Source organism: Gnatocerus cornutus, chromosome 5, assembly GCF_029298725.1.
Source record: "Gnatocerus cornutus isolate USDA-ARS CGAHR chromosome 5, icGnaCorn1.1, whole genome shotgun sequence".
NCBI classification, from domain to species: domain Eukaryota; kingdom Metazoa; phylum Arthropoda; class Insecta; order Coleoptera; family Tenebrionidae; genus Gnatocerus; species Gnatocerus cornutus.
In genome coordinates, this window is record NC_142237.1 from 11,079,261 (window position 1) to 11,106,191 (window position 26,931).

General features: G+C 36.6%; 4 protein-coding genes across 4 annotated transcripts; 3 read left to right on the forward strand and 1 right to left on the reverse strand.

Annotated features, from left to right (window-relative positions):
* Positions 1-566: 566 nt before the first annotated feature.
* On the reverse strand, positions 567-19,018 carry LOC148174437 (uncharacterized). The gene is made up of 8 exons (XM_088037510.1): positions 18,854-19,018; positions 18,493-18,620; positions 6,585-6,813; positions 4,882-5,088; positions 4,596-4,837; positions 4,299-4,546; positions 3,025-3,147; positions 567-2,635 (listed from the first exon to the last, which is right to left on the reverse strand). Exons 1-8 carry the CDS (start codon positions 18,933-18,935, stop codon positions 1,546-1,548), a joined length of 2,349 nt encoding a protein of 782 aa, XP_087893636.1. The 5' UTR covers positions 18,936-19,018; the 3' UTR covers positions 567-1,545.
* Positions 12,278-18,484, forward strand: LOC148174438 (uncharacterized). The gene is made up of 7 exons (XM_088037511.1): positions 12,278-12,487; positions 15,592-15,915; positions 15,964-16,137; positions 16,183-16,392; positions 17,234-17,399; positions 17,447-17,865; positions 17,923-18,484. The coding sequence occupies exons 1-7, from the start codon at positions 12,380-12,382 to the stop codon at positions 18,448-18,450; spliced, it is 1,929 nt and encodes a 642-aa protein (XP_087893637.1). The 5' UTR covers positions 12,278-12,379; the 3' UTR covers positions 18,451-18,484.
* A 148-nt stretch (positions 19,019-19,166) lies between the features above and the next one.
* LOC148174439 (uncharacterized) lies at positions 19,167-21,263 on the forward strand. Its single transcript, XM_088037515.1, has 5 exons — positions 19,167-19,475; positions 19,523-19,785; positions 19,836-20,003; positions 20,059-20,758; positions 20,806-21,263. Exons 1-5 carry the CDS (start codon positions 19,295-19,297, stop codon positions 20,862-20,864), a joined length of 1,371 nt encoding a protein of 456 aa, XP_087893641.1. The 5' UTR covers positions 19,167-19,294; the 3' UTR covers positions 20,865-21,263.
* Positions 21,264-21,507: 244 nt separating this feature from the next.
* LOC148174440 (uncharacterized) lies at positions 21,508-26,664 on the forward strand. The gene is made up of 7 exons (XM_088036687.1): positions 21,508-21,965; positions 22,019-22,193; positions 22,577-23,446; positions 23,722-24,242; positions 24,294-24,685; positions 24,733-24,935; positions 26,135-26,664. Exons 1-7 carry the CDS (start codon positions 21,819-21,821, stop codon positions 26,320-26,322), a joined length of 2,496 nt encoding a protein of 831 aa, XP_087892813.1. The 5' UTR covers positions 21,508-21,818; the 3' UTR covers positions 26,323-26,664.
* Positions 26,665-26,931: the final 267 nt, after the last annotated feature.

A 26,931-nucleotide genomic window follows, 5' to 3' on the forward strand; every position in this document is an offset into this window, starting at 1 on the left:
CACAAATATTTTTGTACTAAAATCAAAAGAAATCGTTGAACAGGCCTGAAATAATATTCGTGTGCATGATTGTCCTGAAAAAAAGTTTGATGAGTGCGAGTCCGATCCTGTGATTTGCGGAAAGTTTGTCCCCGGAAATTGGTCCCCACACCTTTTCGTCTCCCCGTTAATTCGTCCCCCGCAAATTTGTCTCTGAAAGTTTTGTTTACATGAGCTGTCATAATAATAAAAGCTTTAACTGCACGTATTTGCAGTCAATCAAGATATAATCCGTTTTTCATTATTTATTATCTGCATAGGGTCTGGCAACCATTGCAGCCACCCCTAAAACTACTATTTATTTTATTGATACAGTGCAACTTCGATTATCCGTGCTTCTCGAAAAACACGGATAATCAAGTTGTTAAATAAACATACGTTTGAGGCATCAGAATTATTTGGAACGTTTTTTTAATTCAAAATATCTAAAAACCTTAACAAAACGTATCAACATCTTAACAATAACAATTTTAAAAATTGAACGAAATAAAACTCAACTCTTATCAGACATTACATAAAGGCAACTATTTTCTAGTAAAAAATGTAGTACTTTCATTTATTTCTTTTTTGGTCCCAAAATTTTCTTTGCCACTTGAGTTTTTAGTTTTCTGAATTATGAAGGTTTTTATTGCAAAGAATTTATTTTAAGCATTTTTTAAAGTATGGGAACATTACTATTCAAAGACAAAAATTTTAACTCATAATTTAGTTTTTGCTCTCTGCACTGACTTAAATTTCATTTAATACACCAATCGTTACCAATCGTTTTAAGTTTTCTAACATTGCAAGCAAAAGTACGAAGTAGTTGGTCTTCGATTTGTGTGTTTTCTGTAATGCACGGATAATCGAGGTTCTACTGTATTGCAGGAAACTAATGCGCTCATTCAGTTATTTTTTAAACGTTCTTTGCATCTGATCATTAAAATGTTTTTCTTAATATACTACGGATTTACTACTTTTATGTAATTTTTTATTTTGGCGGAGACGGACAGAGTGAAAAGTTAAAAATTCATTTGCAGATGTTTGTTCATAAAAAGCCTTTTTTTCGCTTATTAAAAATTATTTAGAATATTTTTCAAACAATAATAATGATTATTTAATTCTTCGTCAGACTCTATTAATTTGTAATGCGTCTTCATCGCATGCAAATAAATTGTGTTACAGATATCAATTTTAAGTAAAGTTATATAAATCACATTCTTTAATTTTATTATCAAAGATCACACCGAGACCAATAAAACTGGGGGCAAATTGCATTGGGGACGAAAGAGCCCGAGACGAATTGACCGGGGGACAAAAAAGCCGGGGACAAATTGGTGAGGAACGAATTATTGGGGGCAAACTGTCGGGGCCGAACTGGTCGCATCCCAATCCTGTAACGGAAATGCTGCGACCAAAACCAGCGCTGGACTCCTCTAATTGTAAGTTAAACTATTAGAGTCGCGTGTTAGAATATGAATATTTAGAAATCTTACGAACGATCATCTACATTCTCTAGTTTCTAATCTAAACAGGCGTTCCAAAGTCGGGGTCCCCTACTCCATCCGCATTTATCGAATTGGCGTTATAAACGTATCTCGCTAGAAGTTTCTCTTTTCTTTGCTCGTTCTCCACTTGCTCGCTGAAGTCTTCGTTGGGACAAAGTCGCAGCGCCTTGCCCACCCTCAAATTCTGTCCATGCAAACTAAAGTACTTCTTCGTTCCTATCGGTTTACTCAACGAAATGCTGGAGACGTTGCTCTCAGCAGCGACAAAGTTCTTCACGAATATGTCCGAGAGGATGTTGTGGATGTTCTCTTCAAACTGCGGACTCGTATCGTACTTAACAACCTTTTCTTTCTCCGTTTTATTGTCTAACTTATTGGTTTCCAGCTCGTCGCCAAACTCCGACGCCGTGCTTGAGATGTCAGAATATCCGTCGTGTTTATTGAAAATACTCTGGAGGGTTTTCACCCCAAAGTACTTTTTCTTGTGTTTCCGCACCTTCTTATACTCGCGGTTGTTGTTTTTATGAACCGGAGAACTCCCGCAACTCTCTCCGGAGTTCAACAGACTCTGGTCGCTCTTCGGATTCGACAACGACTCGTTCGAAGTGTAAAGCGGCTTCAATGCAAATTTCCCCGGCTCCTGATACGTGAAGCTCTGCTTCGACGCGTTATCCTGCACGTTCTTCGGCGACTGCGAATCATTCGACGCCACATCCGTCGACAGCAACTCCGAATCCAAGAAAACATCCGCGCTGGTCTGCATCGGCGAAGAAAAATTCTCCGAGTTGAGCGAGTTCGTGGAACAGTTAAAATTCTCGTCGTCTATAACATCGACTTTCTTGAAATCCTCGAGTTTGATGACGTTGTTGGTGGTGTTGTCGAAAAGCACCATCGTGGTCGCTTCGTTGCTGTTGATCTCTTCATTGGTGTTGCAGTTTAAATCGTCGGCGATTTTGATGTCTTTCGTTGAGGTGGCTTTGTACACTTCCACGTTTCCGTTGGTGTTGAGATTGTAGTTGAAGATATTGTCGGGCGTTTCGTCCAGAACGATCAGTTTCTGGACCTGGGGGACCTCGGGGCTGTGGGGGGCGCTAGTTCTTGAGACTATCCTGAAATTCCTGAGATTATTACAAGAACGGGAGGGGAAGCATGCGGAAGCCGTGCAGAACTGAGCTGTGAGGGACGTCATGCCGGGACTCCAGAAGACGGCGGCAAGCTCAAGTTTCTTCATCATTTCTCGACGTGCATCCTTTTGCATCGTGAAGAAAAACTGGATGACCAGGACTCGGGTCGAGGACGTGTGGGTAAAAATTGCAAATATAAACACAAAACTAACTAAAAACAATTTAATTAACTCGTATAATACTCTGAACACATCTACATTAAATAAAAGTTTCGGCTTAACTAACGTTGGAATTTACGTAGGTAGGAACCACATTTGCCTTCATGCAATCAGTACGAAAAAAAAAACACAGAATCTTTGGTCATGGTAACTCACCGACTCGCCGCTGAACTAGATTCGGGAGTTCTGGGAGCTGTCGGCGTGTTTAACATGTCTAGAGAGTTCGAAGGGTTTAAGTTCGAATGACTGTTGAGATCACACACTTCGCCGTCGAAAAACCTGCAAAGAACAGATAACAATTTGACCAGTGCCGATAATTTTTGAAACCAAAGAAAATAGTGGTAGGATGAAACCCATTGTTAATAGAAGAAAATACATATAACAAAAATGAAAGGAAAAATAAATTACGGGCGATCTGAGTTCGGGAAGCGGAAGGGGGTGAGTTTTAAGGGTAAAAAACGGATTATCGCGATTTCCGACAAAACTACAAGTTCGATAAAAAAAAGTTAAACGGCAAAGTTGTAGGTTATAAAAAGATCTACAACTTTTGTTTTACACTTTTTTCACATAACCTCACAATTTATGCAAAAAATTCAAATAACCGAGTTTTTGGTTTTATATTTTTATCTTCTAAATTTTTTTTTACGAAAGTTGGTGAAAACTTACCAAACACAATTTTACAATTTTTTTGTTTATCAATGTAACATAAAATCTTACATTTTTCGAGTAATTAAAGTGCAAATTTTAATAAACTCGAGCTGTTAACCATAATAATAAAAAAAATCGGATTCGCGATTTTTCGTTTTTTGCATTTTTTGAGAAAATTTGCCGTAATAATGTATATCTTTTTTTACACCATCAGAAAGTAGAGATTTCAACGAAAAAAAACACACCGAGTTTTTAAAAAAAGCAAATATTTTGACGGGAAAATTTTCGATTGAAAATTAGGGTGTTTTAAAAATAATAAAATAAGGGAAAAAAACAAATATTTTAAATATAAAAAAAACAGTACTATGTTTGGGACATAAAAATAAATTTTCACCAAATTTCGTAAAAATAATTTTTTTGTAGAAGATAAAAATATATGTAAAACCAAAAATTCGGTTCTTTGATTTTTTTGCATAAATTTTAAGAATATGTGAAAAAAGTGTAAAAACAAAAGTTGTAAATCTTGTTATTACCTTCAACTTTGCCATTAAACTTTTTCCATCGAACTTGTAGTTTTGCCGGAAATCGCGCCAAACCGTTTTTTACCCTTAAAACTCACCTCGTTTCGCTTCCCAAACTCAGATCGCCAGTAATTTATTTTTCCTTTGATTTTTGTTATATTTGCTTCCATTTCCAATAGGTTTCATCCTACTACTATGTTTTTTCACTTTTTAGGATTTTAAAAGGCTGGTCTAAATTGAGAGAGTTTGATTGAGGCTGACCTGAAGTTGTACCCGTCCTCTTCGAGAGAAGTGTCGCTGTCATCGGCCGCTATGTATTGTACTTGTAGGGTGCAGTCGCCTGTTTGCTTCTGGAGGATGTCCACTGCTTCCCGATGACATGCTTGCCTCAAATCGCGGTCATTCACGGATAAAATGGCGTCGCCGATGTAAAGCTGCTCTGAGAGAGCTGCCGGGCCGTTGGGCTCCAACTCGGAGATTAAAATGGGGACGCCGTGTTCTCTGCCACCCTGAAAAAAAAATCAGATTGGGGGAGAATAACGCTGGTTTGGGGAGTACCGTTATGCTGATCCCCAGTCCCTGACTGGGGCTCCGTTTCACCACCACCGTCCGGATGTCCCCAAAGTGCTCAGTCCTCTCGTTGATCGGATCGATTTCAGGCTTCGGACAACTCTTTTCGGAATTATTCAGGATACTGTTCCTCCGACACGCCCGCACCACCGTCTTGTGCCGCTGCAATAAGATCTCCGACTCCAGTTGTCTCCAAAGTTTATCTCGAACATCTCCTCTCATTTCCCTCCCTGCAATCAACTTTAATACAAGAAATTTCGCGCAAACTTCGAACCTAAAAGCTGTAATTGCTGTATTCTTCCAGCTAATTCTTTGTCCAAGTATTTGGCGGCAAGCTTGGCACCATAAACTTCGCTATTTAGTGATAAGATGGATTTCCTCAATGCTGCGTTCTCCAGCTGTAATTGCTCATTTTCGACGCGCCATTGTGCACTTTCCATTAAAGTCGTGCTGAATTTCAGCTCGTCGGACTCTTTAGTTACTGGAAAAGTGGGAAATTATTAATACGCGAAATCGCAAAACGGATTAAATTCACCGAGGATAATTCTAATTTACGCACTGGACGGTGCTCCTGTAGGAGTTGCTGAGATGTTGGATTACTGATCCGGCGATAAATCTTAATTTTGCAAGGTGAAAATTGAAACCGAGCTTAAAACCGTGGAATCCAGGATCATATTATAAGGATCGATGATAAATTCGGTGACTTTATTATCAGAAACATCAATAATGTCATAGTAAACTTCAAATGACAGGCCTACCAACATGAGTGAAAATATCAGAGTCTCTTTTAACAAAATTAGCTCCCAAATCTAATCTACGGAAACAAAATTAATGTTCACCATTGACCATCTGTCCCAAATTTCAAAATTCTTGAGCAACAAATATTTACCAATCGTACCTGTAATATTCGTAGTTTTCTTAGGAAGGCAATGAAATTTAGAGAGAAATTCCTATTTTAAACCTATTGACTGTCTGTCCTAAATTTCAGATCTTTTGAACAACAGAGACGGATTTTAGAAATTTTCATTTTTAAAACGAGCTAAAAATTTCTAATATTTTCCATTCGGATCTGTAATTTTGGCAGTTTTCATGTTAGGTTAATCCAATTTGGAGAGATTACAATTTTAGACCTATTGACTGTCTGTTCCAAACTTCAAAATTTTTGAGCAACAGGGACGGATTTTGAAAATTTTCATTTTTAAAACGACCTAAAAATTTCCAATATTTTCTATTCGAACTTGTAATTTTGGCAGTTTTTATGTTAGGGCAATAAAATTTGAAGAGTTTACTATTTTAGACCCATTGACTGTCTGTCCCAAATCTCAAAATTTTTGAGCAATAGAAACGGGTTTTAGAAATTTGTATTTTTAAAAACAAGTAAAAATTTGTAATATTTTCCATTCGGACCTGTAATTTTGGCAGTTTCCATGTTAAGGTCAATAAGATTTTGAGAGTTTACTATTTTAGACCTATTGACTGTCTGTCCCAAATCCCAAATATATATTTTTAACAGGGACGGATATTGGAAATTTTCATTTTTAAAACGACCTAAGAAGTTCCAATATTTTTCATTCAGACCTGTAATTTACGTAGTTTAGATGTTAGGGCCCAAATCTAATCTACGCAAACAAAATTAATGTTCACGCGTCAAGTGTCACAAAAAGCAGTATCTTGCAGTCAGCGGCGCTCTAAAACCACTTTCCAACTGCAAAAGCATTCTCCCCGATTGCACAAGTGCACAGCGATTGTATCAATGCCACAAACAAAATGAGTTACGACCGAAAATGAAATATCGCCGATGCATAAAAAACGACAAACTCTGCAATAACTTTATTAACCGGCGCCGGTGAAATAAGAACTATCCTGCGTTAAAACTTTAATAAATTTTTTGATTAAACACGTGTCCCGTCTTGCCAACTGTAAATTGCATGTTTTATGAAGCAAATCGGCGCCCGCAGACGAAAAGTGCGAACTTACTTCTTATGTTACGAACAGGACTTTGTCGGAGTTCTGCTTCGAGCTTTTTCTTGATGTTATTGACGTCCGGTTTGAAAGTGGGGTCTTGTTTTCGATTGACCAAACTGTCGGGCAACTGCGAGAGCTGCGACGAATGCAATTGTAGGAGTAAATTGTGGAGTTCTTGCTCTAGGAGTTCGCGTTTTGCTTTGGATTCCACTAGTTCGGCCCTCATGTGGATGAGCTCTGCCTGAAAAGAATCACATCGAGTTAAATCTGTTGCTTTCTTCTCAAGCTCACGCTTGTTGCTTGCCGTTTATTATAAAAAAAAGGTTCGTGCTTGGATTTTTCGTAAATAATACATGTCAAGATGCGTTCTTCTACGCGTTATGTAACACGCTCTCTGAGCGAAATGGCAATTTGATACGTTATTGTTGTCGGAAAAAATATTTTGTTCGGTAATTGGATTATGATCTTCGGCCCTGGACTATCCATGTTTTTTTAATTCTCACGCAAAAAACTGTATTTAAATGCGAACTCTGATATAAAACAGAATCCCCTGATTTCGAGACCACTCAAGTCTGTTTTATGATCAAGGTCCGACGTGAAGGGCATGGATTAAATGTGTTACAATAATAAATCTTAGTTACAAACAAAAACAAGACAGCAGACCAATCTTAAAACTGAGTTTAATTTTATATGCAAATTGGATTTGTGCAAACAAACCAAAACATTTGAGATTCTGCTTTAATTAAGTAGATCAAGGCTTAACAGTACAATAAATCGAGCTTGTAGCTTTTTATATTAAGCTCATTATCACTAAAGACGCAAATTTAATGAAATGCAGAGAGTTAATGCGCTTGGGTATGTTTAGATCCAATTAATTTTCTTTGAACATTCATTTTGGGCTTCAATTAATAGGACGATCGAGTGGTTGTCTTAATACTTCTACTTACTTTTATTACCCTAATCGCTTTAGAATCACAATAATCTGGACGAAAATAATAATGCCAAATCAATCTTTACCTCTTCAGTTAATTGGGTTTAAAATTTTATTAAAATTCGTTCATAAATAACAAATGTAGGTATTGAACTGAAAAGTCCGTTCTAGACACTCGTCGAGCAGAAATAAAGACTGAAGTTATAATTAATTAATAAAACATTAAATAATTTGTCATAAAAGTAGTAAAATCAAAACTGCAAACAGTTGAGCAAACTCAATGAGAAAATTAATTCATTACCATCACGAATCTATCAAATTTACAATGGACTAAATTTAATCAATTATTTCTTTATTTGGCGTTTTGAATTGTTAAAGCAAGATTGACATGTAACACAGCCCCATTGCATATCATTTGCCATTTTTAGTCCGAATCAATACATCGTAAGAACAAATTTAATATACGAGGTAGCATGTAAAATAGCAACCGAAATTCAAATTGATTTTCTAATTGTGTGGTTTTATCCACAATCCAATTTTTTTTTACAACAGGATCGAATAAAAATTTCCAATGTGTCTCATTCGACTATGTAATTTGGGTAGTTTTGATGTAGAGGCAATGAAATTTGGAGAGATTACTATCTTTGCTTTGCTTATTGTCTGCCCCAAATCCCAACATTTTTGAACAAAAGGGACGAATTTTAGAAATTTTCATTTTTAAAACGAACCAAAAACTTTGAATATTTTTCTTTCGGAGCTGTAATTTTTGTAGTTTTGATGTTAGAGCCATAAAATTGAGAGAGATTACTATTTTTGATCTATTGACAGTCTGTCCCAAATCTCAATTTTTCTAACAACAGGGACGGATTTTAGAAATTTTAATTTTTAAAACGAGCAAAAAATTTTCAAACTTTACATTCGGACCTGCAATTTAGGTAGTTTTGGTGTTGGGGCCATAGAAATTGTATAGATTACTATTCTTGACCTAATATCTGTCTGTTCAAAATCTCAAAATTTTTGAGCAACAGGGACGAATTTGAGAAATTTTCATTTAAAATCGAAGCAAAAATTTCCAATATTTTCCAATCAACCCTGTAATATTTGCAGTTTTGATGCTAGGGCAATGAAATTTGGAGACATTACTATCTTTGCATAGTTTATTGTCTGTACTAAATTTCAAATTTTTTGAACAACATGGACGGATTTTAGAAATTTTCATTTTGAAGACGAACAAGAAATTTCCAATATTTTCCATTTGAACCTGTAATGTTCGTACTTTTCATAGTAAAGCAATGAAACTCGGACAGATTTCTATTTTAGATCTATTCACTGTCTCTCCCAAATCTCAAAATTTTTGAGCAGCATTAACGAATTTTAGAAATTTTCATTTTTAAAACGAGCCAAGAATTTTCAATATTTTTTCATTGAACCTGTAATTTTGGAAGTTTTCATATTAGGGCAATAAAATTTGGAGAGATTACTATTTTAGACCCATTGACTATCTGTCCCAAATCTCAAAATTTTTGAGCAACAAAGACGGATTTTAGAAAATTTTTTCAATATTCTCCATTCGGATCTGTAATCTGTAAGAAATTACTATTACGCTTTCAATTCGGTTATTTATTGACGGACGTAAAAATATCGCCCAGTTTTGGATTCTACTTGAAATTCTGCGTGAAATGAGCACCAATAGTTCAAGTTATTTTTACATAAAAATTTATTTTTTCAGTTAGGAAGTGCAGATAAAAATGCTTATACTAATAAATAAATCCTTGCCTGTGCCAATACAAGAATTTCTGGATTATTCAGAAGTTAATAACACCCTATTATTAATTTTACCGAGGTGAAATATTTTTGGGATCATGTGCATCTCAAATGAACGACGCGTCGCCGTTGCACGTTTTGGTTATATTTTATACCCGTTTACGATCGTGTCCAGAAAGCAGTTCACCAAAAGTCGTTAACTAAAATCCTGTACCATGTATTGCATGACGAGATACCTATTTACGAAAATTTATTTGTAGTAAAAAGAAAATTTAATGATCGTGAAAGCAAAGTGTTGTTATAGTGTTAACAAAATGAAGTAAACTCAGTACGCCTCATCTTTCTATTTTAATCGCATCTAGAAGAATATCGAATGACCACTGAAAATAAGCTCTGTTTGTTTCAGCGAGCATTCACTTTAAACTCTCGGGGTGGTATCAAATCTGACTTTATGTTCTTATAACAAATTTACTCGAGTTGTTAAGTAGTATCCAATTAAATTGTGATTACATAGCGCCGACTATCCTGGTAATCGAATGCGAGTTAATAGGCATCTTGACACTTCATAACTTTGATGGTAATTTTATGGGCAATAATACTGACTGCTGGAAGAGACAGGACAACTCCAAACATACAGGACCGGATACTGAAGTTTATCCATTTTAGCAGCTCTGTTGATAACATTAATTGTCAGTCAACTTTTTAGCACTTATTCCCATAAATCATCTGCAGTTTAACAGTGCTTGCAAACGAGCACTAATAATTTTTATGTAACCACATCCCAGCAAAATATAGCGTCACTTAGCCGGTAATAAAACTGGTTAATTGCAATGAAATTCTCCGTTGAATTTCCACCGCCATAAGGGCCTGCAATAACATTATTGCGGTTATTCAAAATGAAGATTTCGTGATCTTCTCTGCTCGAATGAACGTCATTAAACGACATGTTCGTATCTGGATGCGATCGTTGCCTGTTACCGATATTCCAGCCATTGTTAAAATTTCATTAACTTCCTTCCTGCCAGTTTTGTTCTAGTCAAAACGAGCGTATTGTTGGCAGCGAGGATGAAAGGATTTATTAATGGCGAAACAAGACTTCTTGCATTAATGATAAATTTTTTCGAACTGATGAAGTCGCGAAGTGGTTCTCGACAGGCAGCTCCCAATTAAGGTGGATTTAGAAGGAAACTTTTCGGTTTTTAATGAGTATCACGGAAAAGTCCCGAAATATTTTCGTGACAGCCAAACCCTTCATTTTTCATTGTCATGAAAACACAATAAAAAGAAAATCCGGGCGCAATAAAATCGAATCATTGGAACAATTGGAAACTTCTTTCTCGACACTCACCCGGAAATTAAACGCTAAACTTCACGTAACGTTAAACATTGTACGCCAACGTCCGGAAATATTTTTTGCTCTCTGAGCTTGTACTTGCGCTTGGAGTTGTCAAATATCAAACGCATTAAACAGTAATGATAAAAACACAAGTTTGGAAACGGAATTGATGTTTGGGGACCGGCAGATGCTTGGTTTCGTGATAGGAATTATTTACAAAAAGAGCGAATTGAAACAAAGATTGAAATTTGATTGTCGTGCTTTTACAACTTCCGCTCAGAACTCGAGAGAGATTTTCTCCGGAGAATGTGGAACGAAGATTTATCTAGCCTCCAATAAGTTCAATAAGCGGTGTTTATCCGCAGATTCTAAAAATTAATTCGATGTTTTATGTTTGAAGATTTATAAACGTGCGAATAGAAATTTGCCACGTCTTTGGAGCATCACTGACGATTTAAAAATGAGTTTGTAAGACTGCAACTAAAACCTTTTCGAAAGTTTCAATCCTGGCTATTAAAAACTTCTCTTAAAACGTCTGAAGTAATTCATCAAGTTCGTAAATCCAATTTCTTTACAATTTACATCCATCACATTTTTAACGCTCGTTAATTTCCAACGAGGCCGCTGCTACTGGAACTACACTCACTTTTTTTTTTTGCGATTTTTTAGCTATAAAATCGAACTTAGTTTCAGAAAATAATTCGAAATTTTATTTTTTTCAGTATGGAAGTTAGCTGCTTTTCAGTCTCTAATTCTGACACGGTCGAAATCTCGCTTATTTATGAAGCAATACTAAAGTGTTGTGTTCATTTTACGCAGAATTTCGCGCTGAATCCAAAACTATCAAAAATTTTTCTCGTCCGTCAACAAATAATTGATTTAGCGGCGTTTGAAATTTGCGGTTGTCGCCAGAGAGCTAAAATTTTGGAGGTTCGAAAACAATTTTAGAAATTTTGGAAAACGATCTCCGGAGTTAAGGCGAATATAAAAAAAATCCTTTTCAAAATCGTTTTTCTCGCGTTTTTTAGCTTAGAAATCGATCTTCGATAGTTCGAATTCAAAATTTTATTTTTTTAATGATTTTTAATGAAAAAAAATTAGTTCGTCCTAAAATAAAATTTTCCAAAATCTCTAATCTATGTCCTAAAATTTTGTGCTTTGGCACAAATAATGAACATTTTTGAAGTAATTTTACCATAAAATAAATTTAAAATTTTTGGTTCGTCCCAAAAGCATGTAAATTCTAGTTTTGCCTAAAATGAACTACAAAAATGGTGCACGAACATACTGTATATGTTTACAAGTATTGATTTAACAGAATTCGTATTTTATTGTATTAAAATCAGTCCGTAAAAAGACATTTTTAAGCCTTGCCGTATTAAATTTCCCCGCCGAAGAGTTGAAAGCTCTTTGGCGACCACACCGAAGCCCCATAAAAACTGTCTCCTATCGTAAACGCAGGGATGCCATCTATTTATATTTATTCAGATTAGAAAAGCAAACTGTCTTCTCCGATAACACCGTCATTACAATCATCACGGAAAAACAAATAGAGAAGACATGGTATTTCACCGTCTCGAAATCCAGTTTTGACGCCATCGTCGTTGAGATAAAAAACCCGTGAATTATTTGTGGTGTTGACGGAACGCGAATTCCCTGATTGAATTGTAAACATCATCTTTGGTCAGTTTTTAAACAAGAAGCCGCCGTTGGACCAGTCAGACTTGGTCAAACAACCTACCACAACAGTTCATAAGAGGTTCCTCAGCGTCCGTCATGTGGACGTCTTTCGTGATCGCCGTCAATCTTTTCGTGTGCGCTATTGTTGCAGTGCCCACACAGAACGACGTCGTGAAGAACTTTCAACAAGCGGTGTTTCGACAGGTATTTAACAGTTTCGGGCAAAATTTAAGGGAATTTTCGGAATGCATGCTGCACGATATTAATCGCTCAGAATTTGCAAGAATTTTATTAACGTACTATAAAAGAACCGAAATACATTTTACGAGAGATTCAATACTTTGCAAAAGTCGAAGCTATTTGTAATTTAACACAGCGTTTAACTAAACATGAAAACTCTCCGGGAGCGCAATAAAGAACTTTGTATACTAGACTAAAATTATAGTGCGTTCATGGCTTTGACGTCTTAAATGGTTTACAGAAACCTTCCCGCAAAGCCCTCAAATGGTTGTGTAGAGGTAAAACAAAGCCATAAACGCACTAAAATTTCGAGTGAAAATAAAAATCGAACAATGGTCTTGGAAATAAAACCATCCCCTGTTGAAAACAAAACATTAAACATAAAGAGAATCTCCGTTTATATCAAATAATGACATTTTAATAATAGGATGCACGGTATTGACATTTGCCATTTTCCTGCTGCAGCAACCAATTCCCATTCGCAGCATCAATTTGAGTTCGTCCAACACGAATAGAATCGGCTGATGATTTACGATTTGTTGGATTTTAAGTTCGCACAAATGAAGTGACACTATTCGATGATAAATGGAGCATTGTCGTGTTATTTAAACGATTTTCGCCGTTTTTAGAGTCGAAAAGAAAGAAAATTCCTCCACGAATCTGAAAGCTTGAGCGGCCTGAAATAACTGGACAACAATTTCGGGTATTTGGAGCATTTAGTGCGAAAAATGCAAGGTCTGCCTTTGAGGATTCTAATGTTGAGACGATTACGTTTTAACCCTTGGTGATGGGGATTTTGCTCAAAGTATATTGTCGCAGTCGTTAAGCGGAAAATCCTCATTGCTGACCGTACCAAACAACGTGTTTCATTGTCCTTCTAGCCCTTAAAAAATTCACCTTTTGAAATATCGCCCTGTGGCTAAAACAAACTGAACCTTTTTTGTATCAATAATTTCCTTTTACGCCTCCATTCGTATCACAGCAACATCTTAAGCCCCGACTTCTCGGAAATAAATCGTCCATGAATATACGCCGTAGACATCGGGAATAATGAAGTTTTATCAGGATTTGATATCAAACCTCCCCGAAGGATACACCGATCTTTGTAAGCTTATATCTTCATTAGTGCTAGACTATCTCCAATAATTTAGAACTCAAGTGATGAATAAACGTGGGATTCATTACTGTCGAGTCAGTAAATTTGTGTGCAAATATCTCCCAAAATTATGGGCGAAATTCGAGATGAACAGGTCAAGACGTTAGTGGAGCGGAGATTTAATCAATTTTTACGAGTGGCCAGATCGATCGTGTGCAATTTGTCCAATTTTAGAAACGAACAACGGAATTTATGTGCAGTTTGTGGGAGGAAGGCCCTGGGGTTATGAATTTTAAATTCTCATTTTAGTTTTTCTATTTCTGCGATTCTTTGATGCTCAGTTCTCCAGGTTCTAGGATTCTCGGATTCACACTCCCTCGTTTCCGACTTTTCAGAATTTTGCACGAATTTAATGAAAAAATTGATTTGATTTTTTTGGTTCGATTTGAAAAGATAAATTTCGAAAATTTGAATCGTTTGCTTTAAAACTTTACAATTTCGCACTCTTAATAAATAGCTTAAAAAAATAAACACTCGCCTTACTATTAAAATTTTCAAAGTTGCGAATTTAATAAAAAATTTGGACTTTTTTCGTCTGCTTTATAACTTTCTAATACAGCACAGTTAATAAACAGCTTAAAAGTAGTAAACTCTGCAAATTTCATCGCCATAGCATTAACATTTTCAAAGTTACAAATTTTGATTTTTTTTTGGTTGATTTGAAAAAATAAATTTCTAAAATTTGAATCGTCTGCTTTATAACTTTGAAACTTGGCACAGTTAATTAATAAACAGTCTAAAAGTAGTACACTCTGCAAGTTTTATCGCCATAGCATTAAAATTTTCAAAGTTACGAATTTAATAAAAAAAATTTGGATTTTTTTTGGTGTATTTTGACAAAATAAATTTCTAAAATTTGAATTATCTGCTTTATAACTTTGTAATTCGACACAGTTAATAAACAGCTTGAAAGTATAGTAAACTCTGCAAATTTCATCGCCATAGCATTAAAATTTTCAAAGTTACAAATTTAATAAAAAAAGTAGGTTTTTTTTGTTCGATTTAAAAAGATAAATTTCTAAAATTTAAATCGTCTGCTTTATAACTTTGTATTTCGGCACAGTTAATAAACAGCTTAAAAGTAGTAGACTCTGCAAATTTTTAGCGCCATAGTATTAAAATTTTCAAAGTTACAAATTTAATGAAAAAAATTGTTTCTTTGATTCCATTTGAATAGATCAATTTCTAAAATTTGCATCGTTTGCCTTAAAACTTTGCAAATTTCACACACTTAAGAAACGGCTTAAAAAATAAACATTCCACATTTCAGCGCCATAGCAATAAAATTTTCAAAGTTGCGAATTTAATAAAAAAAATTGGATTTTTTTTGGTCAAAAACTGTTCGTTTTTCAAAATTTTCATCATTTCTGAAATATCTGGGCAAAAACTACCCCCCCCCAGCGTCTTCTACAGTTTTTTTAATTACCATTTCAATCATAAAGTTTCACAATTTTGCAGTTGTCACGCAAAACTAAAAACGAAATCGACCGGTGCAAATTTCGTCCAAAATTTGTTGACAAGCGTTCTTAGCCAATTTTTCCGAGCCTGAGGGGTAAACGAAACGAAAGAGCTTGTAAATTGCCGCTATTTAAAACCGTTTTGCCTAATTTCCCGTATAAATACAAGACTCATTGAATCCGCCGCTGAAATTTAATTGTCCGACGCAATTTAAGCAAACGCCCTTCAGGCAAATCCAACTCGTTAACGTTCACATGTAGTTGCCCCGAAACAAAAAGCCAAATAACGCGGCGAGTAAACATAAGAAAAGGCGCGGACCGAAATCACGTTGTTTTATCCCCCAATTTTGTACTCACCTTGAATTAATAAATAAATGATGGACGAGGAAACGGAGAGTTTGAAAATTTGTTTCAAAGCACGTTTTTGCCACGTCGCATAAATCTAGTAATTTTAGGACCTGCAGTCGATTTTAGTGTCGATCGAAGAACGATTAAGAAACCTGGATAATATTTATTCCATGCACCTCTCGGCGACCCTCGAAGAGAAATTAGAACAATACCAAAGAAAACTCGAGTCAATCGATACGAAAATCATTCGACTGGAATCGTTGGTAATGTTGAATTTAGATAAAATTTCAGAGAACATCAGCACGAGAAACTTCAAAGAAGATATCGCGACGACGAATCTAGCAAAGAAGGTCGATGCTGTGTACGAAGGTATAAGTCATAGATTGAATTATATGGATCGGAAATTTGAAACGAGCGTTGGGAGGATTCAGGCAAGATTTCAGAGTTTTTGGTGGTTTTGTTGAAAACAATAATTTTAGGGTAAAGTGGAGACCACGTTGACGCGATTAGAGCGAATGGATGAGAGTTTCACGACGAGAAATGAAGAGATTGAAATTGAGTTGTCCGACGCTCTCGTCGCTTTGGATGAGTTGAAAACCGGATGTAACGTCATGGAACAAAATATTGTAAACAACACCAACGAAAGCTTTGAGGTTCGTGCGAAAAATAAAAATAAAGTAATGAATTTATCCTTTTAGATCTCACTGAAAGAACAAATGCTGTTAATGAAAAGCTTCAACGACAAATCCAACAAAGCTATACAGACCCTGTACGAAAATACAACGAGGGGTTTTGACAGCCTGGAGCAGAAGATAGGAATAGGATTGGACGCTATTAACGCAACCGATCGATTTTTGGAAAGGCTAAAGCTCGAACTAAAGAGGGAACTTAATGAGTATGCAGTCAAAGTAAGTCGCCTACATACGTAGATTTTGTCAGCTCGAAAAAACTTTTCTAATCACCTGTTTCGGCCATGTAATAATTTGCGTAACGCTTCTCTTGAGTTGTTTTAACGTGATTCACTTAAATTTTCAAAGTCAGCAGGATGGAAAATCGATCTCTACGAGGATAATGATAATCTAATCAGTTTTCCTGCAGCAAAATTATTGACGCGGAAACGAAGTAAAAGTTGCATATGAAAAGGGCTTTTACAATCGAATCCCAACTTTCAAGCTAATCGTATTAAGTCTTAGCACAACTTCTACGGTTTAGACTTTAGTTGAATTAATTTGGCCATAAATTACCGACAATAAAGATCGCTCTAAAGGCTCATTTTAATCATATTTTCCGGAGATTTATATGGTGACTGCGTTTTGTGCAATGAAAACTTCGAGACGCAAATGGAAATTTTATATTGCAAACGAGATTTCAGCGGAGAAAGGAATTCCCCATGAGGATGTTTCTTAAATCTCGCATTGGCGTACCATTTGTGTTTTTCAGATCACAGTCGAAATTGCCACAAATTTCAATAATTTAGCATCAAACTATAACAATCACAGGTCCGACTGAAAAATATTGAAAATGTAAATGTCCTTCAATGTATTTTTTCCGATTTATCGCGTGTTCTAAATCGCTGCAGGTCCCAAAACCGGAAGTTAATTTCAATTTCAAATTAATAGTAACCCTACAAACATTGCAATAAACATAATTTTAGTGTAGATAATTTATTTATGTCAAGAAACAGAAAAGTATCTCCTTGTTGCCTCCGCAATTTCGGGCGTTTATTTCAATTTTTATTAACTGCCTCAGGTCGCCGAAATGAACTCCGAAAACTGGAAAACTGGGACCCTTCTGGAAAACAAGCACAATAGACTGGAATCAACATTAAACTCCACGAAAACGGAAGTGCAAAACGGGATAAGAGCCCTCATGGTACTCATCGGGAAGACTTCCAACAAAGAGTCACCACAAACCGGTAAATATGATTACATCCCTTGATGGAAATTAACACAAATCCTTCAGATCAGTCGCAACTTGAAAAACTAAAAGAAGAAATCGATGCCAACTTCAAAAAGGTGTTTTCGGCCCAAAATCTGTTCATGGATAGCTGCTACAGGCTCCAAATGGATGAATCTCAGATCGAGTCGAAAATCAGCGATCTTTTAGAGAAACTCATTGAAACATTCGAGAAAAAAACTGCGATTGAGCTCAAGGACATCAAAGATTTAGAGACGCTGATCAAAAATCACGACACGCACATCACTAGAAATTTGTACCAAACCAACACAAACGTTGTTAGTCTCTACGAGAAAATCTCCAAAGAAAATGCGAAATCAGAAACAGAAATACGGAAGGTCACTGACCACTTAAACGCTCTATTTTCCTTAATCCAAGACACTCTGGCTGATGAAAATGGATCGTTATCGCCGAAAAATGTAAATGTAAGTACAGCAATGAAATTTATCCGTTCCGTTTTACCAAAACTTTTTTCTTATTAGTTATTATTGAACGGCCTGAATGTGATGGAACAGAAAATTACTGCGCTCTCTAAACAAAGCGATTCTCTCACGAATTCAGCAGGAGAAATCAAGGAAATGGTTGAAAATATCCGTCTGGAAAATTCCACCGGAGTCATCAGTGAATATTTTAAAAACATTTCCCGGGTAATGGCCGGGATGGAAGCCAAAGTAAATACGGTCTACCTCTACTATTATTTCAACAGAAGCAAAATCGACGCGGTTAATCAGAATTTGACGCAACAATTGAGCCAGCTTTCCAACGTTATCAATGAAACAACCCAGGAAACAAGAAGTAGCGCCCGAAACGACCGGATAGACGACATCATCAGCGAAGTCTTCGGGGCTCCAGACACCCCCAGGAATAATTCAAAGTGTCCGGAATTACGCGGAATTATCGACGTTAGGAGCAACTTTGATTGTGAAGAAGAAACGAGCGAACAAGTTCCAACCACGACCCCTGAAAATGATGACGATTCGGATGCCAATTGGCAACAAGTCACGATTTGAATTTTGTACTAGAAATAAAGCGATTTTAAGACCAAAACTTACCTCAATTTTCGCGCTATTCTGAAAAATCGTTTGTGCCTTGTGTGTGAGTTGTGCAAAGCATGAGCTAAGACTGCAGAGTTTCTGGCGGACGTTGAAGACAACATCTGGCTCCTCAGAGTCGAGTTCACCTGAAAATTGGAAAATTCATAGCAACAAGTCTGAAGGAAATGACATAGAAAATTCATGACCTGACAACCACACACTGTCCGGATTTGAGAAAACTGACCGAATCATTAAAAATTACGACAGAATTAAAACGGAATAACGATAAATAAACAAAAAACATGATAACATGTGTGGTTATTGAAAAATGATAGTACGATCACAATCGCGGAAATTGTTTCTCACATCGCTGACTCACCTATTGCCAAGTCCAAGTCTACAAAAGCTTTGTCGAACTCTTTTTCTAAGATATCTAACCACCTAAAACCGACACTAGCCATTTTTAACTACTGTCACTGTCACCATTTGTCAATTTTGTTTGACGTTTGCGTGGTGCGTCCTCTTTCGCTGAAAAAAGTTGGGGACTTTTGACGCATCAGGTTTCATCTTAACACCACAAATACAAATAAATCAATAAAAATTCCGATTTTTCCGTATCCGCAGGCCTAAATAACCTCCAATGTATTAATAAGAACAAAATCTGTTTCGCCGTTTTTTAAATATTGGCGATTTTTCATCATTGACATGTCGGTATTACAGTTTTCTTCTCCCACTAATCAAGTGTCAAATGTGAAAGTAAAGGTTACGTTCAAATTGTGTCAAATACTGTTTATAAACAATTATTTCTGAGGTAAATGTGATGACTACCTCACGGATAGTCCGCGGAAACAAAGCCCGCATCTTTTTGTATGTATGTGCCGTTTTAATAATAACCGGAGTTATTGCGTGTTATAACAACACACTTTCACAACTTGAAGATGCCAGAAAGTCTAATGAAATCTGCCATCAACAGGAAGAGAACTTGTCCACGCAACTCCAAGGTAAAAATTAGATTTCCATATAATTGAACTTACGATTTAGCTTCCAGTTATCTCAGACTACAAACAACGTCTGGAGAAGTCATTAAAAACAGAAAAAGCAGAGCATCAGCAGCTGAAAAACGATTTAGAGAATAAATTGAATGATGAGAAGACGAAGAATGAGAAAGCCACTAACGAGGCGAATTTGCGGTTTAGTTCCTTGCAGCAACATTTTAATATGTTGCAGACACAGTATGAAGACTTGCAAACTAAATTAAAAGAGATGCAGGATGAGTTAAAGGAAGTTAAAGATGCAAAAGACACTTTGAAAGTTTGTAGACGCATTTTATAAATGTTTCTAGATATAATTGTTGTTTTTAGACAAAATACTTGGAAGTGCAGGGTAAGAATGAGGAATTGCAAGGAGTGAATGTGGATTTACAAAAACAAGTAGAGCAGCAGGTGAAAGAAAATGGAGATGGCCAGAAAACTATTAATCATCTAACTAAGGAAAATCGCGTTCTTCAGAAAGAAGTTGAAGAGTTGAAAGTAAAGATATAAGTTTACCTGCAAATTAGGAATTGTTACTTTTTTTTTTTCGCAGCGCAAATGTTCGTCTTATGACTCCATCCAGCCCCCCCATGTGCCCCTCGAAGTCTCTTCTCCTCGCAACGCCCCCAACTTCAGCAAACAAGTACAAGTTGACGGCGACCACTACAAAGTCAAATACGAGAATAAACAAGCGGCAGAGGCACCTCAATTAGACTCTCAAAAGCAAGTAGTGCCCCCGAATCAAAACTACATAAAAACACCATCAAAATCTACAACGACGTCAAGTCTGAAAGTCTCCAAAGGCAGTTTAAACGGCGCCAGACCGTTGTTGGTACCTACAGTGACACCAAAGAGTGCCAACATTGCCGTTCCTCTTCCTTACCAGAAGAAGTTACCGGAAGGAGTGGTGCCAGTCCCTGAAAAGCGCGAAATTGAGAAGAAGACTGAAGAAGAGAAAAACGAGCTCCCTGATGAAACCATCAATAATAGGTATCGAAATAAAATCAGCGACATTGCGTTGAAAGAGGATGTAAAGAAAGTGGAGGATGCTGATAAGGATAATGTTGCCGGGGAAGTTTTCGACCAACATAATGGTTATGATAATTTCGGGTTTTTAGAAGGAAACGATCCGATTAAAAACGCCGAAAAGCAAAATTTCAACAAGCATCATATAGATCAGCTGGGAATTATCGGGAATAAAGCGTACGATAACGAAGATAATCCACAGATTGAAGACAATGATCCTGAAGATGGTGAGTGAGCGATTGAAGTCTTATTTGTTGTGTAATAATTGTTTTAGACGATCCCGACTATGCTGACCATATAGGACGGATGAAAGATCCAGCGGTCAGAAACTGATTTTTAGGAAATTAGGCACTGAACGTGGCATGCTTAAGCACTTTTCCTTAAGCTTGTCACGTAGTACTTAAGTCTCGTTTTTAAGAAAAACATTTTTCAGTGTTACATTTAAGGCTCAACTATTATAGAACTCTGCATTTGTATTTAGCCATCTGTTTAATATACAGGCTTAAATTAAGGATTGTATATATGTTATGTAAGATAATTGGTATTTTAGAATTAGATTTTGTTGGTTAATAATAGTTTTATTGTGTTGATCTCCGTTCAACGAAAAAAAAAGCATTTTTGCAGTTTGTACAATTTTTGTTTGCAGACGATTACTTGTGATTTATTACATTTTTCATCTATTTTGTATATATTATTTGTATTAATACATCCGAATAAAAAGATTTTAGTGTATTTTTTTTCCATATTTCAGCAGGCAAAACCATTGTTCCGCCACTGCTTCGAGTACCTGACAGCGGCGCGCGGTTGAATGTCTCCTATTACAAAAATTATTAAGTGAAATCAATTAATTGATTCGTACTATCTCATAATTAATTTAATCGATCCTACCCTTATTTCAACCCTTAACATAAATGAACAAATCGATTTGTGCCTTAAATCGTACAAATCTCATTAGTTATAATAAGTAGTGGAAATTATAACTCCTGACATTAAATGCGCATCAGTTTAAACGAGCACATTTTCGCCGTTTTTTTGTGGAAAATACCCTCAAAAGTGCCGTAAAAAACAGTCTGTGCGATGGCAATCCGAAATATTCGATATTTAGAGCAATTGCGTGGTTTTTAGTTTAGAAATATGAAAACACCGCCGTCTAGATCCGCACTTTTTGACAGTTCTCTGTCATTTTCCCACCAATCCAGTGGAGTCGATTGTGTTGGCTTGGGTTAGTAAAAATATGATGGTGTGAATATAAAATAAGTCGAAAAGTGCACCAAAGCCTCGGTCAAAATGGCCCAAGTCGAGTACGACTTAAATCGGGTTTGTCGGACGTGTAAAACCGAGTCGACACAGATGAGATCTGTATTTGAGGGCTACGAATTGTTGCACGAATGTCCCCGTATTGACGAGATGCTAATGGCTTGTACCTCCGTCCAGGTAAACAATCATTCTTCGTAATTAGTGTAGAGAGGGTAAATGGACGGTTGCAGGTGAGAGTGGAAGACAGATTGCCCAAGTTAATTTGCGTCAGTTGCACGGAACAGCTCAAAGGTGCTTATATTTTCAAACAACAGTGTCAAGAAGTCGATGCCTCTCTCAGGGAATATGTCAAGAATTTTACGGAGGATATCAAAGTGGAGTTGCAAAATTCCGAAGGACTTACTGGTAAGTAAGGCGGAATTTTAGCACTACGATCTCAAGTTTGTCACGTAAAACAAATTCCAAGCTAGCATACCTTTGAGGAAATTTAAACAAATTGGGTTGAAAATATTCACTTCATAATCGGTTTTGGAAGTAGAAACGTGTGTCTGTGATTGGTCGCTACGTAGTTTCCCAACCGTCACATGTACATAATACGAGTTAATACGATGTTTTACTGGTTCAACACGTCTATTGTTTCTCCATTTATTATATCTACCAGTTTTTTTTAAGAGTAATTGTCGTAAATACCATTTATGTAACATTTCTTACGATTGAAGGCTGACATCTAAAAATTAATTTGTTTTTTAATAAATTCATTGTACAACAAAACGTATTTCTTCTTTTAGAAACCGATGTCCTTCCTCAAGAAGAATCGAAGCAATCAACCAATTCCCCCGAAAACTCGGACTTTATCGAGTTCATGGAGAACAACCAGATGATCCTAACTTGCCGCGAATGTGGAAAAGTCTTCACCACTCTCGAAGGCCTCCGCAGCCATAAACGTATACACTTAGGCACTCTCTTCAAATGTCGGTACTGTGGTAAAGGTTACACTCGTCAGACTCACGTTTACCGCCACGAATTGTCGCACGGAAAACACAAACTCCACGTTTGTAGAATATGTAACAAGACGCTTACACGAATGGAGCACTTAAAACGACATCTTACCACTCATTTGAAAGAGAAACCGTACTCTTGTAAGTCGTGTAATAGAGGGTTTAACCGATCTGATCACTTGGAAGTTCATGCTTTGAGGTGTAAGGGCGAAAGAGTCCATATTTGTGATATTTGCAATCGAGGATTCTCGCGAGAGGATAGTCTGGAGGTGCATAAGAGGCTGCATGAGAATCAGAAGCCGGCGCTACCTACTTTGGATAATATAGATAATATAGAAGAGCATTATTATGAGATTGATTTTGATCCCAATATGGAATACACGGCTTCTTCGGATGTGGATGACTACTTAGAACCTCATGTGGAAGTCACGGAAAATTTCGACGAGCAAAAAATGAAGGAAGTTGCGGATTTGCAGAATGACGACAGTTTACAGAGGAAAGAGGCTGAGCAGATGGACATCAAACAAATTTTAGATTCTCAGGTGGACATCGAAATCAGCGAGAGCGATATTATTATTGACGAAGATAAGAAAATCGTGAGTGGGAGTTTCCAGAGCGAAGATTATGGAAATGAGCAGGAAACGGAAATACAACATGATGGTAACTACTTTTATCTTTATAGTCCAGGCAAAATAGACACAAAAATTTCAAAAGCTTGGAATAATTTCCATAAGGCTGATTTTTTGTGTGGTCGTTCATTTTATTGTTTCAAACAAAATGTTAAAAGTCCCCATCGCGTAACTTTTTTAGCAGCACACCTATCGATAGGGACACTTGACAATTTGTTTAGAACAATAAAATGAAGGTCTGCACGAAAAAATCAGCCTTATGCGATTATTTATTTTCTTCCAATTTCCAATTTGTACTTCTTTTAGCACCTGCGGACAACGACTCTGATAGTACCCACTCCGAGTACCTCCCCACGCGAATGGTGAAAAAGCGCGGTCGCGGCAGACCACGCAAAAATCCAGCAACTTCGTACAAAAGCGCCAATCGCACTAAAAATCGCTCCACTGCCCTGAAAAGAATCGATAATGAAGATGATGAAGAAGGAGAATACCCGTGTCCCATCTGTAGTGAAGTTTTCAACAAAATTAGTTTATTAGACAAACACGCGAAAGTCCACGACGGCGCGAAAGTGCACATTTGTAAAGTTTGTAATAAGGATTTCGTTCGATTCAATCATTTAAAAAGACATATGACGTCACATTCTTTCGTTCGACCATTTTCCTGCGACATCTGTCCGAAGAGGTTTTCCAGAAGAGACCATTTGCAGCAACATATCAAGTTGCATGATAAGAAACAAGACTTTCAGTGTCCGATTTGTTTGAAGATGTTCCACCGAGCCGACCAGTTGGCGAAGCACCGAGTTTCAAAACACACTGAGGGGGAGAAGGTTTGCTATCCAAACATACTTCAGAAGTGCGTTAACTGTTTGTTTATTTAGCCTTTGGGGGAGAAGAAGTACGAGTGCCATGTCTGCTTGAAAACCTTCACAACGGAGAAATACCGCGATGTGCACGTCAAAGGTCACATGGGTGAAAAACGATTTCAATGCAAAACCTGCGATAAATGTTTCCTATCAAAGTCGCACCTCACTGAGCACATGAAGTTCCACAACGAGCATTCAAAGAAGTTTCTCTGTTCGGAATGTGGCCAAAGGTTCATCCGTAACGATTATCTGGTCATTCATATGAGGAGGCATCGAGGCGAGAAACCCTTCAAATGCAAATACTGTGGCAAAGGTTTTCCAAGGACCACGGATCTAACTGTCCACGAACGTTACCACACCGGAGAAAAAACTCATTTGTGTACAATTTGCGGACGAGGCTTTGGAAGGTTGTCGTTTTTCTTTGCATTTTTTGCGGTGATAAGTGGGATTTTAGGGCGTATAATTTGACGGTTCACATGCGGACACACACCGGGGAAAAACCGTACAGATGTACATACTGTGAGGCTGCGTTTGCTCAAGGCAATGATCTCAAAGCGCACGTGCGGAGGCACACAGGCGAGCGGTTCCAGTGCGAGTTGTGCACGGAAAGTTTTCTCATGGGGTACCTTCTAACGCAACATAAAAGAACAGTTCATGGTAAGTCTCCGGGTTTGTTGGGGGTCATAGGGTAAAACTACTAATAAACTTTGTAAGAGTTGGGTGTATTGTAAAAGCCTGCCGAACATTCTAAACGGTAATCCTAGTTTTTGAGAAGCCTTTTGGTACTTTAAGACACCTCTAAAAAGTATGACGAGCTAAAAAAAATATTTTACTCGATGGTTATTATATGTTTCCAAAAGTGAGCTGTCTTTATTTGTTTGCTAAGAAATTGCTTGCTGGTTTCCCTTTTTTTTTTGATCTGCGATGTGTATTTTTTTTGAGCTTCTCGTGACAACGAGAATTAAATTTATAAAATAATTGTGTTAGTATTTGGTGTGAACAGTATTAGATAAAATCTAACTCATTTTTCTATAATTGGCATAGGACTGCCCACTATTGGATGACGATATTTTTCGATTCGTTTTGAAGTTTTTAGTTTTCTTTTAGTCAACTTTTGTTTACTAAATCACTTGCAAAATGTATTTTGTTTTCCCACGTGTTCTTCCACATTTCGGCACACCATATAACTAATAACTAATAACCAGCATGCCTGCTTATAATAAAATTCCCAGATAATAAGGTAACATTTTACATGTATTCAACACTGTTTGTATCTAATTTGAAATGGTGAAGTGTACTTTTCAAAAAAAGAATGATAAAAAGATAAGTAACATTCTGTCAAAATCCATTTCTCCTCGGTAATGTGTTCATATTTCATACCAAAGTAAGATTACTACCACAGAATATAAAAAATCCATTTGGAAAAGAAAGCGAAAAAAAATTGTCCTTGAGTCGAAAAAGACAAAGGGCATTGAGAGAAAAAAGAAGCAGAAAGTAAATGTGCTATTCTGTGCCAAAAAAAAACTGGGACAAAAGACTTTTACAATAAATAATTTTTGTTAGAATAATAACTATTATTATTATTACACTATTAGTCGAGAGCGGTGCCGACTATTGGCAAAAAAGTTGCCCATAATTAGCTCAATGCTGTGTTTTGTGAATTTTGAAGATTTACGAGTTTATAACATTATCTGGAGGTTTCCAACTATTTTTGCAACATATTAAAGTTTTTCTGAGGAAAATGACAACAATCTTACAGGCGTCAAAAATTCAATTTTATACAGCGTTTTGAAGTTAAGAAGTCTGCTAATAGTGCCGATTATTGATAGTTTTATCCTAACTACAATCTGTTTTAGGCTTGAATGTCGTCAGCAATATCCGCCGCCTCCAGCCTGTGAGTAAAATCAAACAAGACACGGACGAGCCGCCTCCGATTACAATTCCGTTGCCTAAGCCGGTGGTACCTGATATTCTTTTGACCAACATTCAAGCGCATTTGACGGCACAAATTCAACACCATCAGCATCCGTTAGCCAGAGAATAACCTCAGTCGTAAAATTTCAGACTTGTACATAAGATTAGTGTAGGTTTCGTTTATACCCATTTCATTTGAAGAATTCTCACTTTGTCTTTCACTAATTTACGGTTTTATTTCGATCTGTAGTACCATATTCTTGTCACCGTTTTTTTTTTGTCTAAAGTAGCATGTTATTGGGAACTGTGTAGTGTGAATTGTATGTGGACACGTTTGCCTTGTTTGATTTCATATCAATGTCCGCGTTCGTAGGTTTGATTTTTACAGCTTGATGGCCTATTATCGAAGTACAATGTAAAGGCGACAAATCAACCCATTACACATCTAAAATTGTTTTCAGTTTGCAGAATATATCATTATTTAGAGTGTAAAAAGCCACGCCATTTTGTATTTACTTTAGTAGATTGTAAATATATTTTTACATTAAAATTGTGGAGCAGCTCCGAACAAATTAAAGTCGGAATCGTGAAAAAAAATTCGTTTTTAGACACCAAAGATCCTACTTCACTATCCTTCGTCACAAGTGGCATAAGAAACATAAAAAAACTAGATTTGAATTGGGATTATTTCGTTTTTATCAAAGGAACATGGCGGCTGGGAGAAGTGTTGGCTACTCCA

Excerpts from the sequence above, each read along its gene's own strand:
- LOC148174438 (XM_088037511.1), top strand. The coding sequence starts at position 12,380 with ATGTGGACGTCTTTCGTGATCGCCGTCAATCTTTTCGTGTGCGCTATT. Across the intron at positions 12,488-15,591 it reads AACAAGCGGTGTTTCGACAG|GACCTGCAGTCGATTTTAGT; the intron begins GTATTTAACAGT and ends TAGTAATTTTAG. Across the intron at positions 17,866-17,922 it reads TATCGCCGAAAAATGTAAAT|TTATTATTGAACGGCCTGAA; the intron begins GTAAGTACAGCA and ends TTTTCTTATTAG.
- LOC148174440 (XM_088036687.1), top strand. The coding sequence starts at position 21,819 with ATGGCCCAAGTCGAGTACGACTTAAATCGGGTTTGTCGGACGTGTAAA. Across the intron at positions 24,686-24,732 it reads TGCGGACGAGGCTTTGGAAG|GGCGTATAATTTGACGGTTC; the intron begins GTTGTCGTTTTT and ends GTGGGATTTTAG. Across the intron at positions 24,936-26,134 it reads ACATAAAAGAACAGTTCATG|GCTTGAATGTCGTCAGCAAT; the intron begins GTAAGTCTCCGG and ends AATCTGTTTTAG.
- LOC148174439 (XM_088037515.1), top strand. The coding sequence starts at position 19,295 with ATGACTACCTCACGGATAGTCCGCGGAAACAAAGCCCGCATCTTTTTG. Across the intron at positions 19,476-19,522 it reads CTTGTCCACGCAACTCCAAG|TTATCTCAGACTACAAACAA; the intron begins GTAAAAATTAGA and ends TTTAGCTTCCAG. Across the intron at positions 19,786-19,835 it reads ATGCAAAAGACACTTTGAAA|ACAAAATACTTGGAAGTGCA; the intron begins GTTTGTAGACGC and ends TGTTGTTTTTAG.
- LOC148174437 (XM_088037510.1), bottom strand. The coding sequence starts at position 18,935 with ATGGCTAGTGTCGGTTTTAGGTGGTTAGATATCTTAGAAAAAGAGTTC. Across the intron at positions 6,814-18,492 it reads AGAATAGCGCGAAAATTGAG|GCAGAGCTCATCCACATGAG; the intron begins GTAAGTTTTGGT and ends GATTCTTTTCAG. Across the intron at positions 4,547-4,595 it reads GACTGGGGATCAGCATAACG|GGTGGCAGAGAACACGGCGT; the intron begins GTACTCCCCAAA and ends TTTTTTTTTCAG.